The 25,873-nt window shown below is 41.8% G+C and overlaps 1 protein-coding gene across 8 annotated transcripts; it reads right to left on the bottom strand.

Moving 5' to 3' along the window:
- Positions 1–244: 244 nt before the first annotated feature.
- On the bottom strand, positions 245–21,975 carry LOC119018524 (synaptotagmin-4). Of its 8 annotated transcripts, XM_037096259.1 has the most exons (9): positions 21,826–21,975; positions 20,650–21,024; positions 20,145–20,209; positions 19,386–19,483; positions 19,058–19,278; positions 8,359–9,365; positions 3,016–3,187; positions 1,296–1,462; positions 245–1,156 (listed from the first exon to the last, which is right to left on the bottom strand). In XM_037096259.1, the coding sequence occupies exons 5-9, from the start codon at positions 19,167–19,169 to the stop codon at positions 1,007–1,009; spliced, it is 1,608 nt and encodes a 535-aa protein (XP_036952154.1). In that variant the 5' UTR covers positions 19,170–19,278; positions 19,386–19,483; positions 20,145–20,209; positions 20,650–21,024; positions 21,826–21,975; the 3' UTR covers positions 245–1,006. The 8 variants fall into 8 exon arrangements, with proteins under 8 accessions (XP_036952154.1, XP_036952153.1, XP_036952157.1 ...); XM_037096258.1 differs by lacking the exon at positions 20,145–20,209; XM_037096262.1 differs by lacking the exon at positions 20,145–20,209 and having other exon boundaries at positions 21,849–21,962.
- Between the last annotated feature and the right edge of the window lie 3,898 nt (positions 21,976–25,873).

Below are 25,873 nucleotides of genomic sequence, written 5' to 3'. Positions count from 1 at the left end.
AATGACATTTTTAATTTTGGCTTCTCTTGACTCATTAATCAAAGAATTGCTGCAGAGTGTGTACAGATATAAATCCCATAGCGAGGGAGCTACAATGGGCAGTTTAGTACTTCACTATATTTCGTCCACTGTCATTCGGTTATGCTGATCGTGGTCCCGATCACTGGACCTCATGTGCACAGCAGACATGATGTAACGATGTTCCTTATCCTTGAGTTCTTGCTGTTGATTACAGTTGCATAACTCTTGTGAAATTCTTTTATTTTGCATTCATTGCACATTAGCAGGCCAAATGCAGATGACTGAGCATTATCTGTCTGTGAACCATTAAGTCCCCACATGTTTACTGAAGCTTCCACTCAATGAAAAGAGAACAAAACAAACAAACCCAAAATAATACAATAACTCATCAGGCATGCCACACAACGTGAGGACACTGTACTGGCCTCATACATACAGTATTAGTTAGAGAGGTGTTTACAGTATGAGGACAAATACTGGCACAGTATAATACACCACAGCAAATTACGAGCAGCAACATATATGCTCAGCAACTCTGCACATTTTTGGACATCCTTCAAGTTCTAGTCCACATGAACATGTGTAGCATCTGGGCATAATACAAACAGAACCACTACTTCAGCACAGAATCAGAAGGATACGGTTATACAGACTACATTAAAGAGGTCACAGTGGAAGTAATCACAAAGGCAATGTTGGGATGCTGAATACTGTTGATGCGGAGAAAGCTGCCACACATCCCACCTCCAAACAGTGAGCAGTGCTTCTGTCAATAGTGGAAACTTTTATTTGACATTTTTCTCTCCCTAAAACTGCATTGTTGTTTATTTAACTCATGAACATTATCAGCTAAATTACCTGGAACAATATCAAATACATACCATAAACACTGCGTGTGTTCAATCACATGGTATTCCCACCTAACTCTACCTCTCGTTTTCACTCACTGGACGTCAGAGGGACAGCAGCAACAACTCAATCAGTCCTACGGCACATCCGATTGGATCATGTGCCAGCGAGCCGTCTCTGTTTGTCCCCGACTGCACATTTCCTTCCAGTGTCCCTGTCCCGCCTCTGAGACATCGTTGCCAATCAATACACGACCCAGAATACTGCTCTTAGTGTAGAGGCGGCCCTGTCGATATATATAGAAAAGTCAGTTTAAAAAATACATGAAATTTTGTCACCAATAATTAAGCATTTTAAGATAAAACTGCATGTTGCTGTTAAAAGCGTAATTTACTTAGGGGACAAAATAAGGCAGAGTTTCCTACCTGCATGACGATAAACTCAAGGACCAATGGCAGCTGAGTGATGTCACCAGAGGGCAGGTCAAACAGGAATGGAGCGTTCCAGACGGGGTTCTGTCCGCTGCTGCCTTTGGTCTCCTTGGTACCGATTATTTTCCCATCCTGACGCAGGTTGATGACGACGTAGTGGTCTGAGAGAAAAAAGTGACATCCACAGTCTTGATTTTCTTTTATCAATGTCAGATGTTTTTAAATCCATATATTTATGTCATTTTAGGATGTTAAGGGTAAACAAATAAAAAAAGGTAAAAGTTAAATCATTGACATTACTGAAAGTTTTAGTGTTAATGGATTAATGTACGCTCACTGCAGGCTTGTATATTATGTGGTTCCACATCTTTGTACATGTTTATAACCCTCACTGAACACCTCTTCACTGTCACTGTCCCAAATCTGCATCATCACTTGCAAAATGTGATTTCCCTAGTAAATCCATTCAAGCATGCTAACTGGATTTACTAAAATTAAACAGCAATGTGTCACCGTCAGACAAGAATCGTGCGTCTGCAAAGGCCATGTATTCTGACAGATTCCAGGAATGATTTGATCTTGAAACTCACAAAAAGGTGTGGACAACCACAACATCAAAGTTGTTTTTCTGGTTGCTTCCTCCTCTCCTCAGCAGCATCATCAAAGCAGAGCTTTAAATCAGATGTAGTGAGATATGATTCAGACAGGAGGGGAAATGACACCGGGCTGATCAGCTCCTAATCTGATTACTCTACAAGCCAATCAGGGATGCGGCCTGTCCGACTGCAACTGAGGCAATAGAGCAGAATACAGACGGGCTGTAAAACCTGATGAGTAGTTTACACGTCAGCAGTGTGTTTTGTATTTTTCAGCTTGCAGTGTGAATGTGTGGACAATAATTACAAAGTCCAGAAGAATATCCATCCACTGGTGGAGGTCCGTGGATGTTGTTACAGTCTCTACTGATCATGCTGGTGAGGCACATAGTGAGGTGAATATCTGTCTTTCTTTGTTTCTTTGTTTTTGTCATGGTGCAGGAATCAAAGCAGTCATTCCTGGATTACCATGTTTCACATACATTTATAGACGGGAGACCAGAACTTACGGTTTAAAAGCTGTATGCAAATGTTAATGTACTAATATAATAAAGTTAAAGATTTTGGGAGGAATTTTGGGGGGAACAATTAGACTTCTGAAGAACTGTGTCTTAAACCACTATTTTCATATTGACAATGGATCATATATCCACTTCTATATGAGTGTTGATGCTTGTAGTGACAAACCCGCAAAGAATTTACACTGCAGTTCCCCTCGACTCTACAATCCTTCAGCTTATTGTTTCGGCTCTTAATTTCATTTTATTGGTATGAAAAACCTTGTTTCCAGTTAGGCTTAGCTCTAACTTTACAATTCATAGACTGATCAGTTTATGGTAAAGTTTGTATAGTATAGTGGAGTAAGACATTCAGTGTTGGGGAGGTCATGCAATGATTAGCATTTTTGTTGTGGTGTGTTGTCGGAGGATTATCTTGCTAAACAAAAAGTGTAATTATCATCCTCATATCAGAGCAGTTGTAGTTGCCATAAACTAGACCAGACCCTGAATACAGTAGTGTGACATGGGTTATTTTATCTTATTTTCACCAAACACAATATATGCCATTAAGTCATCAAGGCAATGACAAACAACTTGTGAGGATGTTTCTGCCTTTACCTGGAGCTCCTGGGATCCGTGTGAGCTTGGCCAGATTCTCAGCCTTTCGGACCATCACCTTGATGCGCTGTGCCAGCGTCTGATACTGCAGCAGGATGAAGAGCTGGCCCAAAGCCCGCGGCACACACACCGAGCTTTTCCTGTGACCCAACGCTTCCTGAGAACTCACACTCTGAGGGTGGGATGGATGGGGAGACAGAGAGACAAAGATAAATGTGAGAGATTTAACGAGAGAGGGAAAAATGTCTTCTTTCACCCAGCAGATGTTCCCTTCATCCTTTGGGAGGCTGGGAATGAAATGAAACCAAGGAGAGAAACCCAGAGAATGAAGCAGATTCAAGCTGTAAAGCAGTTAAAGCCCATGCTCGTGGCTGAGTCGACCGAGGCACTGCTACTGTCAGAATCAATTTCTCGGATCCCCCTCAGAAGGACCAGCTGTGAATCACAGGAACAGGTAAGAGTTTCATGGTCAATCTTGTTTTCTTCATCTGAGGGCAATATCAAAGTATGATCTGTATTATTCATGAGGCTTGTGGGACTGATCTGCCTGAGGAGCTCAGTGTGCTGAATCTGAATCACCTCTCGAACCACTTAAAGCTAATCGGTAATAATGGTTATCTTCATCTGTCAGGGTAAAGCAAATACGACCATTAATTCTAAAATGATACTTAACATTCATGCATTAAGGCACTTTGGTTAAAAGTACTTTCCAAAGTGTGGGTATGATGCTATTTTACATCTGATTACATGTCAGATCTAATTAGTTTGTATTGTTTGGGATGCTGTGAGTCACAGTCTGCTGTCAAATGGCTGATTTTATCCCGCCGGCGGCTCGCTAAGCCCTGGCAGCAGAGTGTGAAGGCGATTTTCTTCCAACAAGTGAGTTTCGGTTCACTGCCTCTGTCTGTCACCAGCGCATGGTCACTCTCACATACACTGCCTTTAAAAAGGAGAGGCGTTATTCTGCACACACACATTTCCGAACTAACCTTGAAGATATAGCAAGAGATCTGTTTATCAGGCAAGAAATGTTTTCAAACTTGAGTTTCCAGCTGATACTGGCTTCCTGATGGTAAAACTGGAACATTTTCAACATTGTTCTGGTCTCAGAAACAGACTGTTGACCTAATGTAATGTAACTAATGCAAATGTTAGACTACTGTTACTGCATAGTCTACACCAGAATCATTCAAGAAGGGCAGCCCTGAACTGTGCTACAACAATGGAGGTATTGCAACTCGGGGAGTATGTTTGACTTCAAGCATTTTATTTTTCATATATCTCATCAGCATGAACTACTCAAAAAACTAAGCCACAAAAAACTGTGTTCTGATTTTGTAATCTGTTCCATTTTCAAAAAGTATCTTTGTTTTAAAAAAAAGACCTACAGTAACTATTTTCACGTTTAAAAAAATCTCAGATTAAATTATTACACAACACTGGTTTTATGTGGTTTTCTGTAGACCACAGAAATCTGTTATTATTTGGTAACTCTGTTCCCTCCAGATATCTTAGGTTACATAAGAGCCCCTAACAGACTGATTATATGAGTCATTCAGTGATCTCCATAGCATGGAAGCCAAAGCAGACAGGCGAAAATGTAATATAAGAAAAACTTCCCCCTGTGGTCTTACCAACAGTCTCGGGCCTCTTTAGTAGCTTGGCATAGAGAGATATCTCTTATTCAGCCTTACTTTGCACCAGATTAACATTTTGTTTCCAACAACTCCGTAAGAAGACTTGCCATTAAGTGTCTTTGTACTTGTAATATTGTTCCAGTATTATATGTTTTAATCCTTTGGTTTCCCAATAACTTTGTAGTGACAATAGTTGTTTATTGCAGTGGAGGCACAGGGAGGTGGTCAGTGTGGGTGGTGGGTGAACTAAACGCAAGACACCAGGCCCATCAATCACACTTAGACCTCAATCTATGGTTAGTAAAAAGCACTTTGATTACAGATTACAAAATTTGTGGTTTTGGTTAAAGTGTTGATATATATATATATTTTTGAGCACGTTAACCAAGTGCTGTCAGTACCTTTGCATTACCACTGAACAGCAGTTGTGATGAAACCAGAGCTAAAATAACAATTAATGGGAGGCTCATGTTACTTTCTGCCAGTCTACATGTTAGAGCTTGATAATCCAATTGTATATCAGGTTTTCAGACTTTCTGGTGGTGGACTGTTTTTTTACATACCAGTAGGCATCTGCTTTCAGCCCAGGCGCTAAAATAAGCCAATTGGACACTAAAACTCAGCACAAAAACACATGGCAGGTCAACAAGACCCAGAACATTATCTCAATTACAGCTCAGGGACCAAAAAGTACGACATGATGCTCTGTTTTTAAATCTTGATGCAGCATAATATCACTTATTCCAACTTCCATCAGCACTATATATGGATTTTTTACTCATCTTCCAAAATGTAATTTGTATCCACAGTGGCTGACGATAGGAGGCTGAGGTTGTTAGACATTTACCAAGAATGAAGGTAAGACTGTAAGAAAAGCATATATAAACATATAAAACAGAGCCTGCATGCTCAGAAAACTGACATCATAAACCTGATCATCTGCACTCACTGTCAGTAGCAGCCCTGTCATGATCAGCGTCTGCCACGTCATGCCCCCTGCTCCCATGAAACGTCAGAACAAGCAACGCGATAAAGATGAACAATCATCGATACCCTGGCTGGTCCCATTACGCTGATTTCAAACTCTGCTGTTGGGCTATAAATCCATCCTCCGTTTACACACCCACTCTTTAAAGAATTATCCGGATTGCTGAGCAGCCCCGCTCTTTCACAGCAACCTCCTGCTCTATAACAGCACAGTCACACACACTGACATAAGCCAGCTTATGATCAAGACAGAGGACAGTAATTGCGTGTGTGTGTTGGTAAGGATGAGCCATATATGGACATGAAGGGAGGGGCCAAGGTAAGAACACCTTCCTGAATTTCACGTGGGATGAAGTGATGCTAGCCTAACCAGCATGCACGCTGTGACTGACTGAGAGTGTAATGTCCGGTGAAACATCAGGACCCCCTTCCTTCAATAGCCTGTTATTAATGCCCTCTGGCAGAGTTTCAACCGAGCCGCAGAGGGCACGGTGTGGGCGTGCTGCCAATTTTCTGCACTTCTGCTTGTTTGCTCAGCAGTCGCTAACAACAATGTCACCATGACTAACAACAGTGGAAAACTGGCTAATGGGAGAACTGATTAGAGGCTACATTCCTTCATGGATAAAACATGATATGTGCTATTTATACTGTGGGTTTGCGTGCGTAGTGCGCCTACTCTTTAAATCAACTGAAAATGCAGACTTGGTTAAAAAGATCTTTGAAATCATATATTCACTAAAGATCAGAGAGATCAGTTTAAAATCGCATACAGACATTGGCCAAAAAGGGGTTATAAACCCTACAAACACATGAGCACACACATGCACACAGACACCCTGATGAAAAAAACAGTATAGACCAGCACCAACACACAACGTATGCTGGTCTCAGCATTTGTTGTGTTTTGGTGACCACATCCTGCTTTAAATGGACAATATGTAGCCATTTCAGCTTGAAAAGAATAAAACATCAACTAATTATTATTACTATTAGTAACTATAATTAACAGCCTGTGAAGATATGACAGTGTTGACATTATGTGAATGATTTCTATGCATTGTCTCTTACGGATATCTACTTAAGTTAGCATGCTAACAAGCTAGCAACAGCCCACTGCAGTGCAACATTCCCTGGAGATCTATGGCAAGCCATTTTAACATTTAATCGAACCACACTCCTCTCTGTAATTGCATTTTAGATAGCCATAATAGCATTTCTCCTTGTCAAAAGTGTATTCTCACTAGTCAGAATGGTAATTAAAGATATCCGCAATAACATTCTTACTAGTAGAAATGTTAGTTCAAGATATCTACAACTTTGATTGTACTAGTCAAAACCAAATTTAAGATATCTAAAACTCCTTAACAAGTATAAATGGCCATTTTAACATTTAATAGCTAGACTGGATATGTATTGCAGATATCTGTAATTCAATTCTTCCTAGTCAGGAAGAACATTTCAGATATCCACAATGACATTCTTCCTAGGACAAATGATGTCACTTTTGCCATTCATGTGTATTGGGCTTTCAATTTTTACAATTACATTCTGGATATCTGCAATTGAATTCTTACTAGGAAAAACAGATATCTTCAATCCAATTGTTACGAGTCATAGTTTTCATTTCAGATATCCAAAATGAATAACTATGTGATTTTGAATATCCAAAAATACATTGTGACTAGTAAAAATGTCATTACGGATATTCACAATTCACATTATGACTAGTAAAAATGCAGTTGTGGACATCTGTATATATATTGTGGATATACATAATGACATTTTTACTAGTCACAATGTATTTTTGGATATTCCAAATTACATTCTAGGTATCTGGAATAGTTTTTCATTTTGGATACCTGAAATCAACAAATGTCATTTGTCCTAGGAAGAATGTCATTGTGGATATCTGAAATGTTCTTTTTGACTAGGAGGAATTGAATTACAGATATCTGCAAAACATATCTAGTCTAGCTATTAAATGTTAAAATGGCTAGCCATAGGAGCTCCCAGTCTGACCACTGGATGGATCGATTATTGAACTAAGTAGCTAACGACGACTACAATCAGCAGCAGTTTGTGGTCACTCTGGTGATATGCTTCTCCGTTTGAGAATGAGTACGACAGGTGGCTCATTCAGGTGGCAGTCTGACATTCAAACAATTCTCTTGTTTGTCTGTTCAATATGAAGTTAGACCAGAAGCAGGGGGACTGCACTAGGTTGGCTTTGGTGTGTTTCAGCGACACGTTGTACGTTCGTACAGATCAAACATACAAAACATAACAGGGCTCCAGGTTGTGACTATTTTGGTTGCACATGCACCCAAAAACACTTGGCCTTTAACCACTATTCACATAATTTGTTAAGAAATAAAACTAAAATCTGTTTTTGGGTTCACCTAAACGAAATACTTGGTCTGGAGCCCTGCAAGCAAGCAAATGAGTTGATTTCCTGAAATCCTGAACTACTCCTTTTAATTTCTATAAGCAATTCATCAACAAATGCTCATCACCCCGTTTACACACTTAAACTTGGTTCTCGAGGCATTTCTGGACTCGGGTCGAGGTGCTGACAGCCTGGTTCTACTTGAGTTTGGGTCAGAACAAATCTAATCTTCACTCTGAAGTGTTCTCACTGCTGTTTTCAAATAAACACTCTTTGAAAGCTTGATTGTACATCACATCAAATGAATGAAATCATCCAATCATAGTGTACCTTCTTTAGCTTGCTCTTAGTTGGGTGAAGTTGCCTGGTGTAGGTGGCGGTGGTGTCTGGCTCCCACTCCATCTGCTCACAGGGCAGCTCCACCACCCCTAGGGCAGCTTCTCTCAGGCCTGAGAAGTCCCTGCTGTAGACAGCCAGTCTCAAGGTGCAGGTGCACAGCTCTTCCACTGAGCCCACCTGCAGCACAAAGCTCTGGCTGTGGAGGTCTGGGCTGAGGCTGCGGCGTCGAGAGGCTATCTGCTGAGGGGAAGGGCAAAGGGGAGGAAGGCTGGCCCGGACGAACACCCCACTGCGCCTTCGACTGGTCCCCGAGAGCCCCAGGATGTTGACCACCAGGGTGCCACAGGCAGAGGAGAAGAGAAGGGAGAAGTGCAGGAGAGGGGCTGACTTGGAGGGGATGGAGAGAGTGTTAGAGCCATACTGTGACGTGGAGGCCTCCCCTTGCTGGGTGGGAGATCTGGCAGCAGCAGCAGTCAGGTGACTGCTCTCGCTGTAAAGGAAACTTTCTCCGCTCACGGTGCTGCGCCGACCCATCGCCCGACGAGACTTGGACACCAGGCTCAGCTTAGTGAGGGAGGGCAGAGAGGCTCTGCCGGGACTTGCACGTTTGTTGGGTGAACAGGGAACAGCTGGAGTGCTGAGGCGCCGCATCGGAAAAGAAGTTCCCGGAGACTGAACCTGCTCAGGTGCTCTGGTTGGGCTGGGGTCAAAGGGCAGAGCAGTGAGGTCATCCTCTGAGGGAGAAGAGCTGCTTTTAGAGGAAGGGAACTCCAACACATCCCCATCCAGCTCCTCATACTGCTGCTTGACAGGCTGAGTGCGTGGAGATGGAGTCAGTGTCACAGTCACCCTCTGAGCTGGATGAGGAGACAAGAAAATTGCCTCCTTGTCCTCCGATGACACGCTCTTTCTTCTTCTGCGACAGCAAAGGATGCAACCGAGAACTAGACAGTAGCAGAAGACCGCCAGACCCACAGCCAGCAGGATCTGCTGGTGAACTATGGAGACAGAAAACAGAGCAGTCATGGTTTAATATTGTGAGGGATGAGGAGAAAGGAAGCCACTGGGAGAAAGAAAGAGAGAGAAAATGGAGAGGGCAGACAAGAGTTTTGTGCTTTTGAGTGACCGGTCAGAGAAGAAAAAAATGAAAGAGAGACTGTCAATAAAGCCAAATTCATTATGAAAGATCTGAGGACATCTGATTCTAAACATTATCTTGTTGTGTCTGCACTCTGAGCTCTTGATGAGATTAAAGAGGAAATGTCTCAGGATTATAATCATAATTTGTATAAATGGTAGTGTCACAGTTGCTGCCTCAACAAGACAGAAGCACCGCATTTATATAATAAGAACGATGTAATGTTTGTGTGTTGTTTCTAATCATCATTCGAGGATTTTGCTGACTGCACAATCATGGTCAACACTGTGATTTTAAGCAGGTAAATCATAAGGTTGTCAGTGATCACAAAACAAAATCAATCAGTTGTTGGATTAACAAATCCCACACATTGACATTAATGCACCATTGCATCCCTCATGCGATCTCATGATTTTAGCATTTTTTAATCAAGATCCCTGTTAAATTAAGCTTTGCATACTGTAATCGACACATTTGAAAAGCGTGAAATCTCAAATAGAATTTAAAAATACAGTTCTGAGGGTTGATGTTTAAAATCATGACCAAGCCGACAGAGACTCAGAGATTGAGGCCGTTAGAGCTGAACCCTGATGTCCATTAAACGTCAGCTAATGAGGGTGTATTGGGATGACTCATGCCTCCGACACACTGGTGCATGGTGGTAAAAAAGAACAACAAAAGATTAGGTTAGGTAGCTGTATGACCACTGTAACGTAAACAACCAGACATGAGAATGACAGAGAGAAAAGCTGGGTGATTTATTTATCATAGAAGACAATGAATTGAGGTAAAATTCATCCCTAGGGAGGAAGGAATGGTGTGATTTCTTACTCATAAATTAACCTAAAATAAAGGAGGATGAGTTTATCTGAGCCACATCTTTGAACTCAGGTGATAAACACTGACGAACACAAATGTCATCACATAATCTGAGCGGTGAGTCCCATTAAGTGGCACGCATCCACTCTCTCATCACAAGATGCTTGTCAGAGAGGTAAAGCGCAGTGCACAAGATGTATACTTATAAAGATAAGATCACTATCAAAGCAAATGTTCTCCATCACTGCAGATCCATTTCATCCCCCGGTGAGCTTGTCCAGGAGCAGGCAGCAGCTCCTCACACAGCCTCCATTAACAGATGAAAGTACTGAAGGGCTGAGCGCAGCAGTGATGTTAGAAAATAAAGGCTGATGAAGTGGCTTCAGAATATGAGTCAGAGTGGCCGGTCAGCGGACATGATCATAGAGCAGATGAGGTAATGGTGAAACCTGAGCTTTGCCAATCCAGCATTTTAATGCAGAAATCTAAAGCACGTGTCTGTATTTTTTGCACTGCAGTGAGTGTGCAGAGGCCGCTGGCACTGACTCCTCTTAATCGTGCTTATAGGAATAACAACAATGCAATATACTGATGGAATAAAGCATCGCATTACAGTAAGGCAAGTTTGCTCTGACCTCTAGGCAAGAATAATCTGTTGTGTTTGACTACAAGCTGTTGGTCCTTATTCATACAAAGTTATCTAAAACAAACAGAATTAGGGTAACCTTGCCAGTGAGTGCATGAGACCCCTCTCCTTCAGCTGACTCCCCCCCATCAACTCCAGCTCTTCTTCACATTCTAGATCCAACACAGTGGAGATCAGCAGCACAGTGTCATGTTTGCATTTCTTATTTATTCTGTCAGAGACGTGAATCGGGCTACATATGAAATCAAAGCCTCCACACAGAGAGTGCGGACTAAACAAAAGCAGTAGAAGTAAGAAAGACCTCCTACCTCCCAGAGTGTACTGCGACATGTTCCCGCACGGAGAGATGTGTGTGTGCAGTCAGTGTGAGCGCTGATTATGAGAGCGGACCATCTCCAGTGCGCAGGGACCTGAAGCCTCGCAGCCAATAGCTTCAGCCGGTGACTGAGCTGCTGCTTCACTGCGCTGACTGAGCCTCGGAGGCAGAGGGGGTCCACAACACCTCAGCCTACAGTTACAGTAGTTAATCAGACCAAATCCGTGTGATGTTACGACCAAACACTAACAGAAGACCAGACGCATGTGTATACTGAATAAATAAAGTGTTGTTGTCCAGCAGGCCTGTTAGAGACTGTAGGACAGTTAATCAGATACTGAGTGTCAGTGCGATCTGCCTCCAGAGTCCAGTCACTCCTGTACTGAGCCCTCTTCACACACTTCAAACTTCACGTGTTGTCTCTCTGCTACCATCTTGTGGCCAAATTATACTGTTTCAGAGAATATTGCCACAGCAATACACGCTCCAGCCAGATGTACATAGTTTTAGTACTTAGTTATCCTTGTTCTCCTTACACGATGGCTACATGATGTTTTCAATAAATATATAAATATTTTCTAAATAAACTAAAACATGAAAGTGACAATTAAATTTATTTTTTGCTCTGAATGACATCATATACTGTAACTGCCATCAGTAAACAGTTGATATTGTCTGGGTCTCATTCTTGAGGATGGATGTTGTTTTCAGGGAGAAAGTTCACTGAGGTCTCTGTCTGGAGGGCTGACTGTCATGGTGATTTTCTTATATACAGGTAACTACAACAACACAAGGTTGGAAGGAGGCAAAGCATGGCCAGTTAAAGTCATTTGCTTTAAATTGCGTCACCTGCATTCAGCTGCAGGAGCTGCCTGGCTCTCACTGCCATGAAGGCGCTGTTTTTGTTTTGTTTTTTTTCTTGGCAGAAATGTGACGATGAGTCTGTCAGACAGTTTCTTTTCCACATAGAAATGCTGTATTTGTTTCCCTCCTATTTCATTCCCTGTATTATCATGTTGGTGACAATTCGGCCAATACTGGCTAATTCTAGCCTTTTAAAACGTGATGCAGAGGTTTCATTTGATGGAACTTCACTGAGTGTATTAAATGCAATAACAATAGTAGAGCAGAGAGTCAGTGCATGCATGGATATGTAAATAAATAGTGGATTGATGAAAAAGTGAACCAAAGTGGCCAGAATACAGTGTGTGCACACCAGTCCTTGAAGCCATTAAGGGCCACTAGGAGCGCAGAGATGAACTTCATAAACTAAACTCACCTAGAAGCTTCAAGCACTTTGTCACTCTGTTTTTTGTTTGTTTTTTGCAAGGAGGATTTAGACTATTATGTGCTGGACTAAGACTAATTATTTGAGTTTGGGGGTGAAAAAAAGCTATTTCTGTTGTTGTTGTTGTTTTGATATGTATTAGTATGGTTGAATTATTGGTTTGAACAGAAAGTAAGATGTAGTCAACATCAGGAAGAATAGCAAGACAGTGTGGTGACTTCCTGTTTTTCTGTGGCTGAAAGGTGAGACTTCACACCTCTACATTTCTATGTGTTTGTGTGTGTCACTTTATATGTTCAGACAGAAAGAGGTCAGAAAACATTCTCCATACATCAACTGTTATTACTGGTATTATAATCAGAGAACCAAATTACAGCCAGTCTGACTTTAGAAGTTACCACATTACTTGCATCATTACCCAAAATAAGCATGCCAACTAACTAAACTAAGATGATGAACATGGTTATGAACACAACTGCCAAACATCATCATGTTAATTAACTTCTATGGTCGCATTTAGCTCAAAACACCACTGTGCCCAAATAGCAGATGTTCCACCAGTGAGATCTCTTCACTTTGTTTAAGTCTGGTTTAAAGTGAATTAATTAGTCATATGTATAGTTGTATATGTACATGTCTATATGTATACACCCTCCAGATGTTGAATGTGGTTCAGTAGCAGAAAACATAGAAGTCTCAAAAAAGGCCAGGAAAACCTGTTTCCCTCTCTATGTCTGATTTTTAATGACTTCTTCAGACTTTTTTGAGTGTACATATGTGAACATTTCCTCTCTCTTTGCCAAGCATAGCACAAACTCAACCCATTTCCAGAAAAGTTGGATCGTGATGATTTTCAATAGTTAAAGCTCACCTGAATGCCTTTAGCTCATGGATCCGCTTCCAAACCAGCGTTTCCTTCATCCTCCAGCTAAATTAGTGTCGCTTCTTTCAAAAGCTGTGTTACTCACCGACAGACTGAAGGGAGTCCCTGGACTGATTTTGTTAAGGAGATGTTGAGCAGAGCATGAGTGGATCCACGTCCTTGCTCGCCCTGAGTGGTGATGCACAGGTTGGGGACATGCATTGTTCAAATGAATGAGACAAATTGAAGGCTGGTGCACAAGTGAATGGTAAGAAAATGAGCTATTTGTGTTGTTGATGTAAGAGAACAAAACAGCCTTTTCTGCAAGAAAAGCCTTTAGGCATACAACAGAAACATTAAGCTGCTGCATGCCTAAACTCCATTCAGCAATGCTATTTAAATACATTATAAGACATACATTTGGGTTCTATTCTGTCTTTCAGTCTCTTGATTTCACCAAATGATGGGCTTTTGTACTCTGCTTCAGTGTTCAAAAAATTTTTAGCAATTATGATTGCATAGAAAATGTCCTGGACTCAGGATGCTGTTGTCCAGCAGGCAGGGATTTGAATGTTGTAGCATCAACAGCAGTGACGTCAGTTGTTGTGTACAAGTGTAGAAATGACAACTCCCAGCCAAAACACACACACACTTCACTTCCAGCTTCCAATGTCAACATCCCGTCACACTCTCTGACCTTCAACAAAGAAACATACAGTACACTTACACTTACAGTACACTTACCTTCAAGAGAGATTTCATGCCTGTGGGCAAACAGAGTAATGATCCATGAACTTTGGGTTGTGTTATGCTATAAATATGGCTGCCCTCAGGTCAAACGGCCTCTTAACTGACACCTTATGTCAAACTACATCAAAGCATTTTAACACATGGGGTCACTTTCTTTATGCTTTTGTGTGGGCAGGTCATTTATCCTTTCATTTGAAGACAGATGCATGAGCTTCCATTTAGATGTACCAGACTCAACATTGTCCATCAGTGTGGTGACTTTCAAATAAAACAGGAAACTGCAGTGACAGGAGTCTCGTAACAATGGCTTTGTCCTTTTAGTGAATCATCCCTTTGTCTGTTGGAGCAGCAGTATGTCAGCTATCATTCCATAACAGCAAAAGGAGGAGGGGCAAAACTAGACTTGTATACAAGAGGGGAGTGACACTTTATCAGGAGATCCATATACTAGTAAAGAAAATTATTGTGTCACTGTTATTCCGAGGTCCAGAATAACAGTGACTGCAGTAATACCCAACTGCAGCCACTGCGTGAGATGGGCGGAGGTGTCGATGACCTGCACTGTTGCGCGACCCACAGCCGGGGAATTTTAAAACCAGGAAACAGCTGCTCACAGCAGTCAGTCCATCACTTCATCTGTGACATCAAGATGAGCAACTAGAAAGCTGCTGAGATCCAGAAGATGCTAACATCTCCTCAGTCTCTGTAGCTGTTGTGTTGTGTTAGCTTGTTGGGTGGGGGTACTGCGGTGGGGTGCAATGTTATTTTGAAAACAAATTCATTGTCACTGTTCACAGCCCAACTTCGTGCTTCACGCATGTCACGTTTACATCTACCTTGGAGGCGGCTTTTGGAAAAGGAGGAATATAACACCTCCGTTTTAGAAAGACAGGGCACATTGCTACCCTTACCTCAGAATAAATGTGCCACCTTTTCTATATAAAAGAGCTGAGAAGGGACCCTGCATGCCTCTGCTGTCATCTACTGGGTTCCCAGTTCTACTGCAGGATTGCAGCCTTCCCATGGTGACCTTTGGAAGCTCATGGACCCATTATACTCGCCTTACCACTACATCTGGAGGCAAAATGAAACAATTTGGTTGTTTTTATTGATTTTATACTGTCCACGATAGTAGAATCTAACGCTACACATGCTTAATATATAAATTAATCATAATACAATAATAAAATAAATTTGTAGCCAGATTCCCTTTCAAGAAGTACACAAAACAATTTGGAACTGGGCCAAAAGAAGAATCCACCTGCTCATTTCCTGACAAAATCCTTGTAGAATCAATGTCCTTTATTCAATTCCCATATACTTTGCTACATTTGGAGTCAAGGCCTTCAGTAGCATCTCAATGCATGGAATCATTGGCTATCATACTGTTATCCACTGTCTAATCTAAAATTAGTTTTAGGGGAGGATAAAAATGTAAATGTCACACTTAGTTTAGCACAGTTTACAGACAAAGTAACACTGATAATGTAACTGACATTTGAAATACGTTCTCTGAAGTCATACCTAGCCATAGAGACTAAGATCATGCACAATGACCTTATAGTTGTGGAGCTATTCTTGATTTATTTTGGGTATGTCATCAGGTGAGCATAGACCTGTAAACCCTCTGGGGCCTAAGAGTGGGTCAGCAAGTGGAAACATTTTCAGCGAGTAAAGCTCAAGCATACAGGAGATTAGTCAGTGAAATACTTTGGAGAGTTTATTTAACAAACAAAAGAATAATAAACACAAACCAGATAATTTTACACAAATGTTTACATCAAGCATGAACAGCACGTTGTGCAGAGTTAGATCATGAACAGAAGCACCACCAAGTGGCAAATTATCCTAGGACAGATTCAGAACAGCATAATTCTTCAGTTCCTGTGAGAAACGGCAAAATGTTTCACCAAGTCATCCATATTAAGGGTATGTGCCCTCATGACTCAACACTGAGAGGGCCAAGGTGACTTATCCTGCCGTCAACCATTGTTGTCTTGAGGTGGTTTTAAATCAGTTTTAGGGCAGAGAAATGTCTCTCTGAGAACGCAGTACTGACTGACATAACAACAGAAACCTTACAAAGTCTAAATAGCTTGTGGCAGACCTCTTTATAAGCTTCAAGAGACACAACCTAGTAGATGGTCTGTCTACTACATGTGGCTCTCTTCACTGGAGAATCCTTCTGGTTTGGTAAACCTCATGTGTTAGGTTTTCTAAATCTGACTCAAAGATCTGTGCAAAGACAAGCAGAGGCTCCTCTTCTACAATGTTGTACTCTTTGGGTCAAGAGACTGCACCCCTTGCATTATCTCACAATTCTTCTCTTCTCCAGAGGAGAGAGCCTCTCCAGCTCAGCTGTGAGACAAATCTAGAACAGGCTTAAGGCTGTCTCTTACTGTTTCAGTGCTCTACCAGTTCTTCCATTTCGTTCCATAGCTCACTAAAATAAGCTTCCCTTCTGTAGCCTTGCAATGTGTCTGTAAAGGCGCCAACTACATCTACAGCCCTTTCCAGATCAAGACTGCTGGACTGGAGCATGTCAGAAAGGCTTTTGATATCACCAAGCACTTTACAAAAAGGCAACCAAAAGCCCTGGGAACTGTATATCTATCTGAGCCAGAGGACATTTTGCTTCCACTTTTCTATCACCACTATATTCATGTGAAATATCCTGTAGAAGCCTCAGAACCGCTGGAAGCCTGTCCCTCAAATTAGGACACGAACATCCACCTGACAAGTCTCTGTAGTTCCCTAGGCTTTCTCCTGTGGATACAGCTAATTCTGATCAGCAAGCCACTTTATATGAACAGCAGAGCCAGATACAAAGCTACGAATGTTCTGCAGTAGTGCAAAAAAGTCACCAGCTTCAGACACTGACTTCACGACATCAAAAAGAACTAAGTTCAAGCAGTGCCAATACAGTACACAGAAAATGCAAATCTTGCATTACTCTTCATGCATGCAGACACACCAGAAAGCTTCCCACTCACTGGGATAGGGTTGAGGTTATAGATGCATTGTCATAGCCTTGCTGTGCATGATTACTTTTATGCTTTCCCCTGATTGGAAGTGCAGGAAGCTTTCATGTATGGCACCGCCGTAATAATGACGCACAACCATTCCTTTTTTTGTAAGTCTGTAGTCTCGTCAGCCAAAACACTAAACACTTCACTTTCCTTTTATGTGCTGTGATTTGCTTTTCCATTTCCACTAATCCCTGGAGAATCTCATTCTGAATTTAGTGCCTGGTATACTTCGCACTCGCATCGAGTCTTCTCTTGTTAAAGGGGTCATGCTTTGCAATTTCATCCAAAATGGACAAAAAATGCCCTTCTTGTCTGAGTCATCACATTCCCCATGACTCCTCCGTACAATATTTAGAGTTGCAGTTAATAGCAGCACCTCTGTTATTGTTTTAATGTAACTCTTTCTTTCTTCTACTCTCAGTTAAGGTGTCCAATACTGATTTGTTCCTCTCAATGCTCCTTTTATATTCACTGCAGGCATACATGGCATTGATGTGATGTTCTGACTTGTTGTGACGTTTAAACCTGGCATCTTTAAACAAGGCTTTTTTTTACTGGAAACAGTGACTTGGATGTGAAGGCCAATTCAGGCATACTAGGGAGGGAAAAATGCCTGCAGGGCAAACAGTAACAGGGATCTTGACTTAGAGAGTACTGCAGCCATAGACAGGAACTGTCCCAATTCAGGGTCTGCACCCTTCAAGGACCCGGCCTTTGCGGTCTCCCCAAACGAGAGTCCTTCGGAGAGACCCACAGGCCGCATCAGCCGTTGTTAAATGGGACAGTCTAGCCTTCGGAGCATTTCTTGGTTGCATTAACAGATGTTCCCGCCCCTACCCGTACGTCACTTTTTATGCAGCCCAGGTCCGCGAAAGTGACAAGAAGAGTAAAGTTTGACTGTCAGATGTCTGAGCTACAGGAATTCCTGATTTCTTTTTTAATCCTCCTGCTAGTGGAGGAAGAAGAGAAGCAACTGGTTTATCTCCAGTTGAGAGGACCGTTGAGAGGTAAACCTGTTACTGAACCCACAGCAATGTTATCAATATTATTATTATTATTATTATTATTAGCTAGTTAGCAGTTAGGGGTCATTAACATACCAATACATTACGTTAATGCTGACATCTAAACTGATGATCGGCATGTATGATTTTATTTTAATTTTAATTTTTAAAGGTATTATTCCTATTTAAAGTGTTTTGGTAGATAAGTTTGTTTGTTGTAATAATCTGTTATTATTATTATTAGATTATGAAATTATAATTCTTGCCTCTTTCTTAAAACATTCTTAGTGACATGGCAGCCGTCAATCGAGTCAGAACTGCAGACCCAGTTGATGGACGATGTGGTGGACAGAGGAGACTGGACCCCCAAACACCCTGAGTACCGACCCAGATGACGTCACACTGACACCATCCAGCCCAGCAGCACTGCAGGGACTCCTGCTCAGCCTGTCACTGTACATCATCTGTAACTGTTTTAATATTGTTCTTAATAATAACTGTTTGTGTTAACGGTGAAAAATAATCTGTAAATAGGTATTTATGCTGTAATTTGTAAATAGTTGTAAATGTTAAGACCTTAATAAGAAAAGAAAAAATTCAATCCCTTGTCCCTGAAAAATAGCACTTGATGCCATTTGCTGTTATAAATTGTACTTAAGTTGTAAATACTACATGGAATAAACAATGTGTAACAATAGAACAATATTTTATTTCATGCTTTATATGAAATCAAAAATTATGAACAAATAATTTTAAAAGAACTACATAAAAGAACATAAATTAACTACATAACAGAAATAAGGTAACAATTGTCCTCTGGAGCAGAGAAGAGCCTCACCATCCTCTCTCTGCAGCCTCATGTCCTCCTTCATCCTCCCTCTTCCTCTTTCTTCTTGGCCCTGGCTGGCTCTCCTCCTCCTCCTCCTCCTCCTCCTCCTCAACGTCGTCATCTTCCTCCTGCTGGTCACTTGGCCCTGGTGTGTCCTCAGGGATGGAGGCAGTTAGGGCGGGGGGGCAGTGGAAGGCTTCTGTGTTAACACCTCATCCATGAGGACAATCCTACAGCAGTGGAAATCAATCACGCCAGCAATTTTCAGCAAATTATTTATTAACTTGCTTGGGATATAATAACAGATATAATTTAGTTTCCACAACATCATTCAAACCTGCAGCTTCTTTGTACTTGTTCTTTAAATGGCCCCACTTGTTTCTGGCCTGCTGGGGCTCAACCTCTACCTGCAGGCCCATTGTTTCCAGAACCATTCTGACCACAGAGAGAAACAAGAGAAAAGGGAAACACAAGATCACATTAACACAGGGATGCAAAGATTTGTGACTTTTATTACTGCCTTATTTCCATCCAGCCACAGCAGAAAGTTTAGCCCTGTGAACAAATGTTGGTTCTGACCTCTGACAGTCAGTACGTTTACATGCACAGCTTAGTATACATGCTGGTGAGACAGTCAAATTATTGGCCGAAGCATGTCATACCCCGGTACGATAGGTGGCGCTGTACCCGTTTCAACTAGTGGGAATACAGCCACCTGAGCTCTTTACGTCACCAGCAACAACAAACTCTGCTTCTGCATTCAATAAAGATGGCATACGAAGAGCAAGACCAAGCTACATCTTTGTACATTTCGTTTATGGTGTACATGACAATTACACAAACTAGATGTACAATGGCGCTCTTGCTTGCAGTTATTTCGGAGGAAAGATGCCGCTGCCGCCGTCCTTCTACTTCTGGCTCACAGAATGCAAAATCCGAGCCAATCTGATGGAACGTATAGATGCACGAGTAATGCGACTATCAATCAAATAATCTAGGTGTTTTGATACAACTATGAGAAATCCGATCTGGTCCAATTTTAGTCAGACTAAGGTGTATACATGCATCTTCAAAATCAGATCATAGTCGGACTAACCCAGTAATTCGGTTTTCTCCAGTGTCATGTAAATGCACTGAGTGATGACGCTCTTCATTTGCTCCCTAAAACACAGTGAAATGTAAAAGATGTTTTGTGTTATGTCAGAAGAGAAAAGGGTTCTAATACAGCAAAAAATAATACAATCATCATAAGGATAATCCAAAACTTAACTCTTTATTCAGTTCAAACGTTTAACTAGACTTTACAGCTTTACAGTCTGGAAACAGAGCAGGGATCAAAGCCTGAACTAAATCTGTTCATCTTGGTCCATTTATGTACATGAAGTAAAAGCAGTCTATAACATCTCCACAGTCACAGTAAGATATAAGTCTGAATGTCTAATGTTTGAAAGTGAAGGCTTTTAAGGCTTCCAAAGGCATCATGCTGAGCATTACCAATGTATTTTAACTGAAATGTTGAGGTTTTAATGTCCCCTGAAGTTTAACATATCTGGTGTTGGATGTTCAAATGAGTAAAAACCAAGTATAAACCCAATACTTACATTTAAATGTGAGATCTGCACCACTTGCGGTCACCATTATTTCTTTTTCTTCTCTTCGGATGCGCAATGAATCTTGGGATATGTGAGGCCATGAAGGGTAGTAGCGGTGCAGCCTCCAAAAACAAGTAAAAGGAGGACGCATTTGTGGGGTGAATTTGGAGGACCCTTCAAATTGGGACAACATTCGCGCATTCGAGCATAGTGAAGTAAGTGGCCTTCAAATGCGCACTCTGAAGGGTGCAGACCCTGAATTGAGACACAGCATGTCTCTATACCAAGAAGTGTTGAATGCCTTCCTCCTTGTTCCATGTTGAGTTCTTGGGGACATTTTCAAACACGGCTGAACAGAACCCTCCTCTCTGGATCTTGAGATGTCTGCAGTACATATTAAGAAGTTATGGACACACATCTCAAGGGATTACTGAAATACAAGATAAAGTTCGGCGGCTAACAGAAGCTAACTTATAGGTTTATGTCAAGAGCATGAGCAGAACAGTCATTTTGACCTGAAAATCTTCTACTCATGTAAGCTCAAACTGGACCTTGGGCTAATTAATGCCATTGGTAGCACCTGTGTTTGCCATAATATACCATGTCAGAGTAGCTGCTGTTAAAAAGCTTCAGAGATAGGAAAGTAAGTATGAGCTTACCACTTTAGGTGCACAATATGTGCTGCTTGATGTGGATATGGGGACATATCAACAAAAAATATAGAGGCATCAGTAATAAACACAAAATTATCTACAGTGATGTGAGAAAGTATTGGCCAACTTCCTGATTTCTTATTTGTTTGCATGTTTGTCACACTTGTCACACGTCAGTCAACGCTTAGTAATCTGGCTAGAATTGAGACCTCCACAATAGCAAACAAGCTACATGGAAACAGAGATCATCTCGGAGCATTCATTACTGTTTATTTTGGGCTCTGGCGTAAAATTATTGCCAACTCAGTAGATTTAAGGTCCCTAAATTCCCTAACTGAAAAACTAACTATGACCTGGTTCCTCACATTATCATTAACTACTGCTATGTAGCTTCATGCTAACGTCAGTTTATAGCCTTTCCTCATGTTAGCCGCTGACCTAACGTTACTGTGCGAGCAGGCTAACGGTTAGCTTACTAGCACAGTTCAAATATTGAGGACAAAATCTCTTCTAGTTTAAAACACTTACTCACCAGGAAACCACTTGAAAACTTACTCCACAATGATGTATTTAAAGCAGGTCCTCTCTGTCCATTCCTGTTTTCAAACACCATTATTTTGCATCCTCTTTTCCTAATGCGCTTATTTCAACGAGACGTAGAGTGGCCTGTCAATCAACTGGAATGGCGCCTGAGCTGACCAATCAGGTTCCAGGGGTGGCCAGCCATCCCTGTAGCTCCACCCCTTTATGAATTCTTATGAATTATTACTTCATGAAAATTCTTTTTAGGCCATTTCAGCCAGACGGAGGCCAATTATTACAAAAGTAGAGCAAATTGAAATGTGAAAAGTGTTTGCTTAGAGAGGGAGTGAGTGAGTGCTGCTTGTGACTGTGTGTCAGGCATAATAACTGGCTAAAAATATAATTGTGCACCATGAGTGATAGGAGGACGCCGCCAGAGGCCTATAAATAGTGTGTGACATCATCTTCAGAAACTGTAGTGAGCTGGTTCTACAGAGCTCTCCCGCTAGTCGGGCTCTGGGGCCTCCTCAGAGCCTACCCTTAGTAGAAGGTTGAGCCAATGCGTTCAGCATTGGGTCCCTAAAGTGTTGTGCGCAGCACAGCGCTTCACCTACTTGGACGGCGACCGGCAAGGCTTGCGGGCAACGCCGGGCGAGGCTTACAGCCGGATATGAAGGCTGTGGAATTGGCTCCTACCGGGCTGACTCAGTCAGTCCGTTATTTTTATTGTTTAATGAGTTTGCAGATATCAACTATGTTTTTATTGTTTTGCTTTCCCCACACATCCGCAAGATAATGCTAAACCATTATTATTTTCACTTTATGTTTAAAAGCTTCAGAAAACTTTTTCGGGACATTACAAATGTCCGTCCCTGAAATAGGAGCGTGCAGGCAAGTACCTTATAACTGTGTCAGGTGGACATAACGTCGTTAGATTGTGTTCTTTAATGGTGGAGTCCGTCTTTTGTCATTTACTAATTCCTCATGTACGTCAGTCACGTTCGGGACACTGACACTAGGAGCGCATCTGATCAGGACAATCTGATGATGGACAAGCTGCCATAGCTACTGGTGCAGGGGTCCAACCCCCCGCAGTTCACTCTGACAGCACTGGGCAGCTCCTTCAGCAACAGACTGATCCACCCTAAGTGTGTGAAGGAGAGGTATCGTCGGTCCTTCCTTCCTGCTGCTGTCAGGCTGTATAACCAGCACTGCTCCATATAGACCTCACCCTGTATTCTGCACTGTGCAGTAAGTCTGTACAAACTCATTTCAATACCCATTTATTATCTATATTTAAAATCTGTATATAAAAAATGTGCTTTTCATTTTTGCACTTTATCATGTAAAGATGTGTATATGTCGATTCTATTTTCTTTCCTTTTTAATTATATTGTCTATTTTGCTATTGGTCTATTCTGACGCTGCTGCGACACACAAATTTCCCCATCTGCGGGACATTAAAGGATTTCTGATCAGATAGGAACAATTAGATACGAGTTGGATCAAGTCATGTTGAAGGCTGACATGTTTAAAATCAAATGTCTGTCATTATCAAAATATGAAATGATGCTGATGGTCAGAGGCAACCTGTATAAAACTCCGGTATATTCATGTGAAGAAACTTGTGTACACACTCAACAGGAAACATGCGCACGCAGTCTTCTCGCCAGATGCATAAAACCCCACTTATGTCTGTCCCCACGTGTCTTCTCCTTGTGCATCTCAATCATCCTGAAGTTTTACGCGGGTTAACTATGAAAGGCTTTAAAACATGCCCTCAGTTACCTGGATTGTGTTCAACGGGCCAGGATGGTAAGAAATGTCAGAAGCAAAGAAGCAGTCGAAGAAGAAGAAGCGTCATTTTACAGACCGTGAAGTAATGATTGATCAACCTGACAGATGAAAATTTGTATTTTCTGGCTTTGGCAACAAAATGAATGAACTGGAATGGAAGGAAGTGTCAGAAGATTTGAGCGCTGTGAGTTCAGAGCCGCAGATTTTGGAAGTTCAATATGATTGCAAGCGAGATGCGAAGAGGAGCATCTCAGCGCACAGTCAGTGTCGGAGCTCCTGGAGGAGGAGAGGGGATCCCCGCGCTCCCCCCACTGATGAGTGGTCATCATCATCATCATCATCATGGTCCAGAGCAACAGTACGGCCCCTGATAAAAACTCGCTCTCACCTTAGTAGCGCATTGGCAATGTCCTCTAGCAACTATAGCAGCGCAACTAAGGTGACAGCGAGTTTTTTATTCTCTGATTGTTCAAACTCATTACATACTGTACATGTGCAATAATAAAAGCATCACACCTGCACGATCACGGTGACCTCAGCTGCTGGAGGAATGGACACTTCTCAAAGAGCCACCACTCTGTCATCTACAACAGACACAACATGATGCTACCACTTTCTAATATGTCACCCTTTAGATTGTGTTGGTAAGTTGTAACCTGTGGATTCACCAATGATTAATCAACAAATGGGACCACTTGACCCTCGACCTTGTGGCTGCAAGGCCTTTGGAAGACAACCTGTTTATCAAAATGTCCATCCTCTCAAAAACTGTTTTGCTTTTTGTGACTTATTCTGGAGGTTTCAGCTTCGCTGTGCAGAGATAAATGTGCTGGGTAGAAGTACATGTCATTTTAAGATTAAAAAAACAAAACAAAACAACAACAACAAGGTGAAATCACATGAGACACAAAATGTTACTCAAAGCAGAATATCTTCTTGGTTCAAACATTTCTGGGGTAGATGTTAAACATGAATATGTGTAGTGGCAATATAAATAGGGTCATGATCATGCATATACATTGATTTGAGAATACCCCTTGCAGTTCTGTGTTAACAGGGAATTTGAGCCTGATGAAAGACCAAGGTTTGATGCTCCCTTTAAAATAAAGGCTGGAGTGGGGGAGCGGCAGGTGCAGCTACAGCTCACCCAAGGCCACAGATAGGGGCCTGGGTGAGACACTTTGTAGGCCTTAAGGAAGTCAGACAAAAATGAGAATAGTAAGATGACAGTCTCGCGTGATCATGACGAGGGGGGTGGTCCAGGAGGGCACTGGTGACCTTGACCCCGAGTATAAAAAGAGGGTGATCGGGGGAGATTTCTCAGTTGCCCCGGGGTACCTCATGGATTTATAACTTCTTCTCTTGGAATAAACACCTTTTTGGACTGAAGACTTGCTGCCTCGCCTCTGATTTGGACTTAGTCTCTGAGCTGTCTTGTCTCTGATTTGGACTTAGTCTCTGAGCTGTCTTGCCTCTGGTTTTGGACTTAGTCTCAGAGCCGTTTCTCCTCAGATTTGGACTTTAACTTTTGAGCGGAGTCACAGGGTCTGATAGTGGAATAATTGGACGGATAAGGAAGGTAGTCTCCCACTACATATGCTCATATTTAATGCAATATCAAGTTTTGCTTTATTTGTTTACACACAAATAAAACAAATGAATATTCGCATGAGCAGGAGGAGCAACAAACCCTCAACCCCCACTGTCAGCTCAGTCCAGTCCTTCTCAAGTGGGGCGCGAGTGCTTGCTCTTGTTGCACTCGATTAAAGTGTAATTGCACATCCAGAAAGTAGGTGGCAGTGGCGCTCTCATTGTGCGCAATATTAGCTCTATGGTGTTTTTTTAACAGAGCCGGCGGTAAGAGATGTAAACAAACTGAGGGAACATGGAAAAATATTTGACAGGGATGAAAAGAAAGGCCGTAAGAGAGGAAGATAATGAGACAAAGGAAATTCATTCAAAACCCAAGACAAAGAAATATGACAAAACGTATGTAGCGCTTGGCTTCACTGTAACTACGGTCGGGGACGAGGAAAGACCAGTATGTTTATTGTGTGTTAAAATGTTGGCAGCGGACAGCATGAAGCCGAATAAATTAAGGCGTCACTTAAACACAGTACATCCCAATCATGCCGACAAACCGCTTGAGTTTTTTCAGAGAAAACGCTCCGAATATTGACAGCAATCATCCCGTTTTGTGACTGCTACATCAGTTAACCAGCGAGCACTGTTGGCATCATATAAGGTAGCGCACCAAACTG

The sequence above is a fragment of the Acanthopagrus latus genome, chromosome 4, assembly GCF_904848185.1.
Source record: "Acanthopagrus latus isolate v.2019 chromosome 4, fAcaLat1.1, whole genome shotgun sequence".
NCBI lineage: Eukaryota > Metazoa > Chordata > Actinopteri > Spariformes > Sparidae > Acanthopagrus > Acanthopagrus latus.
Note: the sequence above shows the minus strand (reverse complement) of the source record. Positions and strands in the feature narration are given on the sequence as shown.

Excerpts from the sequence above, each read along its gene's own strand:
- LOC119018524 (XM_037096259.1), bottom strand. The coding sequence starts at position 19,169 with ATGACGACGTTGAGGAGGAGGAGGAGGAGGAGGAGGAGGAGAGCCAGC. Across the intron at positions 3,188-8,358 it reads CTAAGAGCAAGCTAAAGAAG|AGTGTGAGTTCTCAGGAAGC; the intron begins GTACACTATGAT and ends TCCCACCCTCAG. Across the intron at positions 1,463-3,015 it reads ACGGATCCCAGGAGCTCCAG|ACCACTACGTCGTCATCAAC; the intron begins GTAAAGGCAGAA and ends TTTTTCTCTCAG.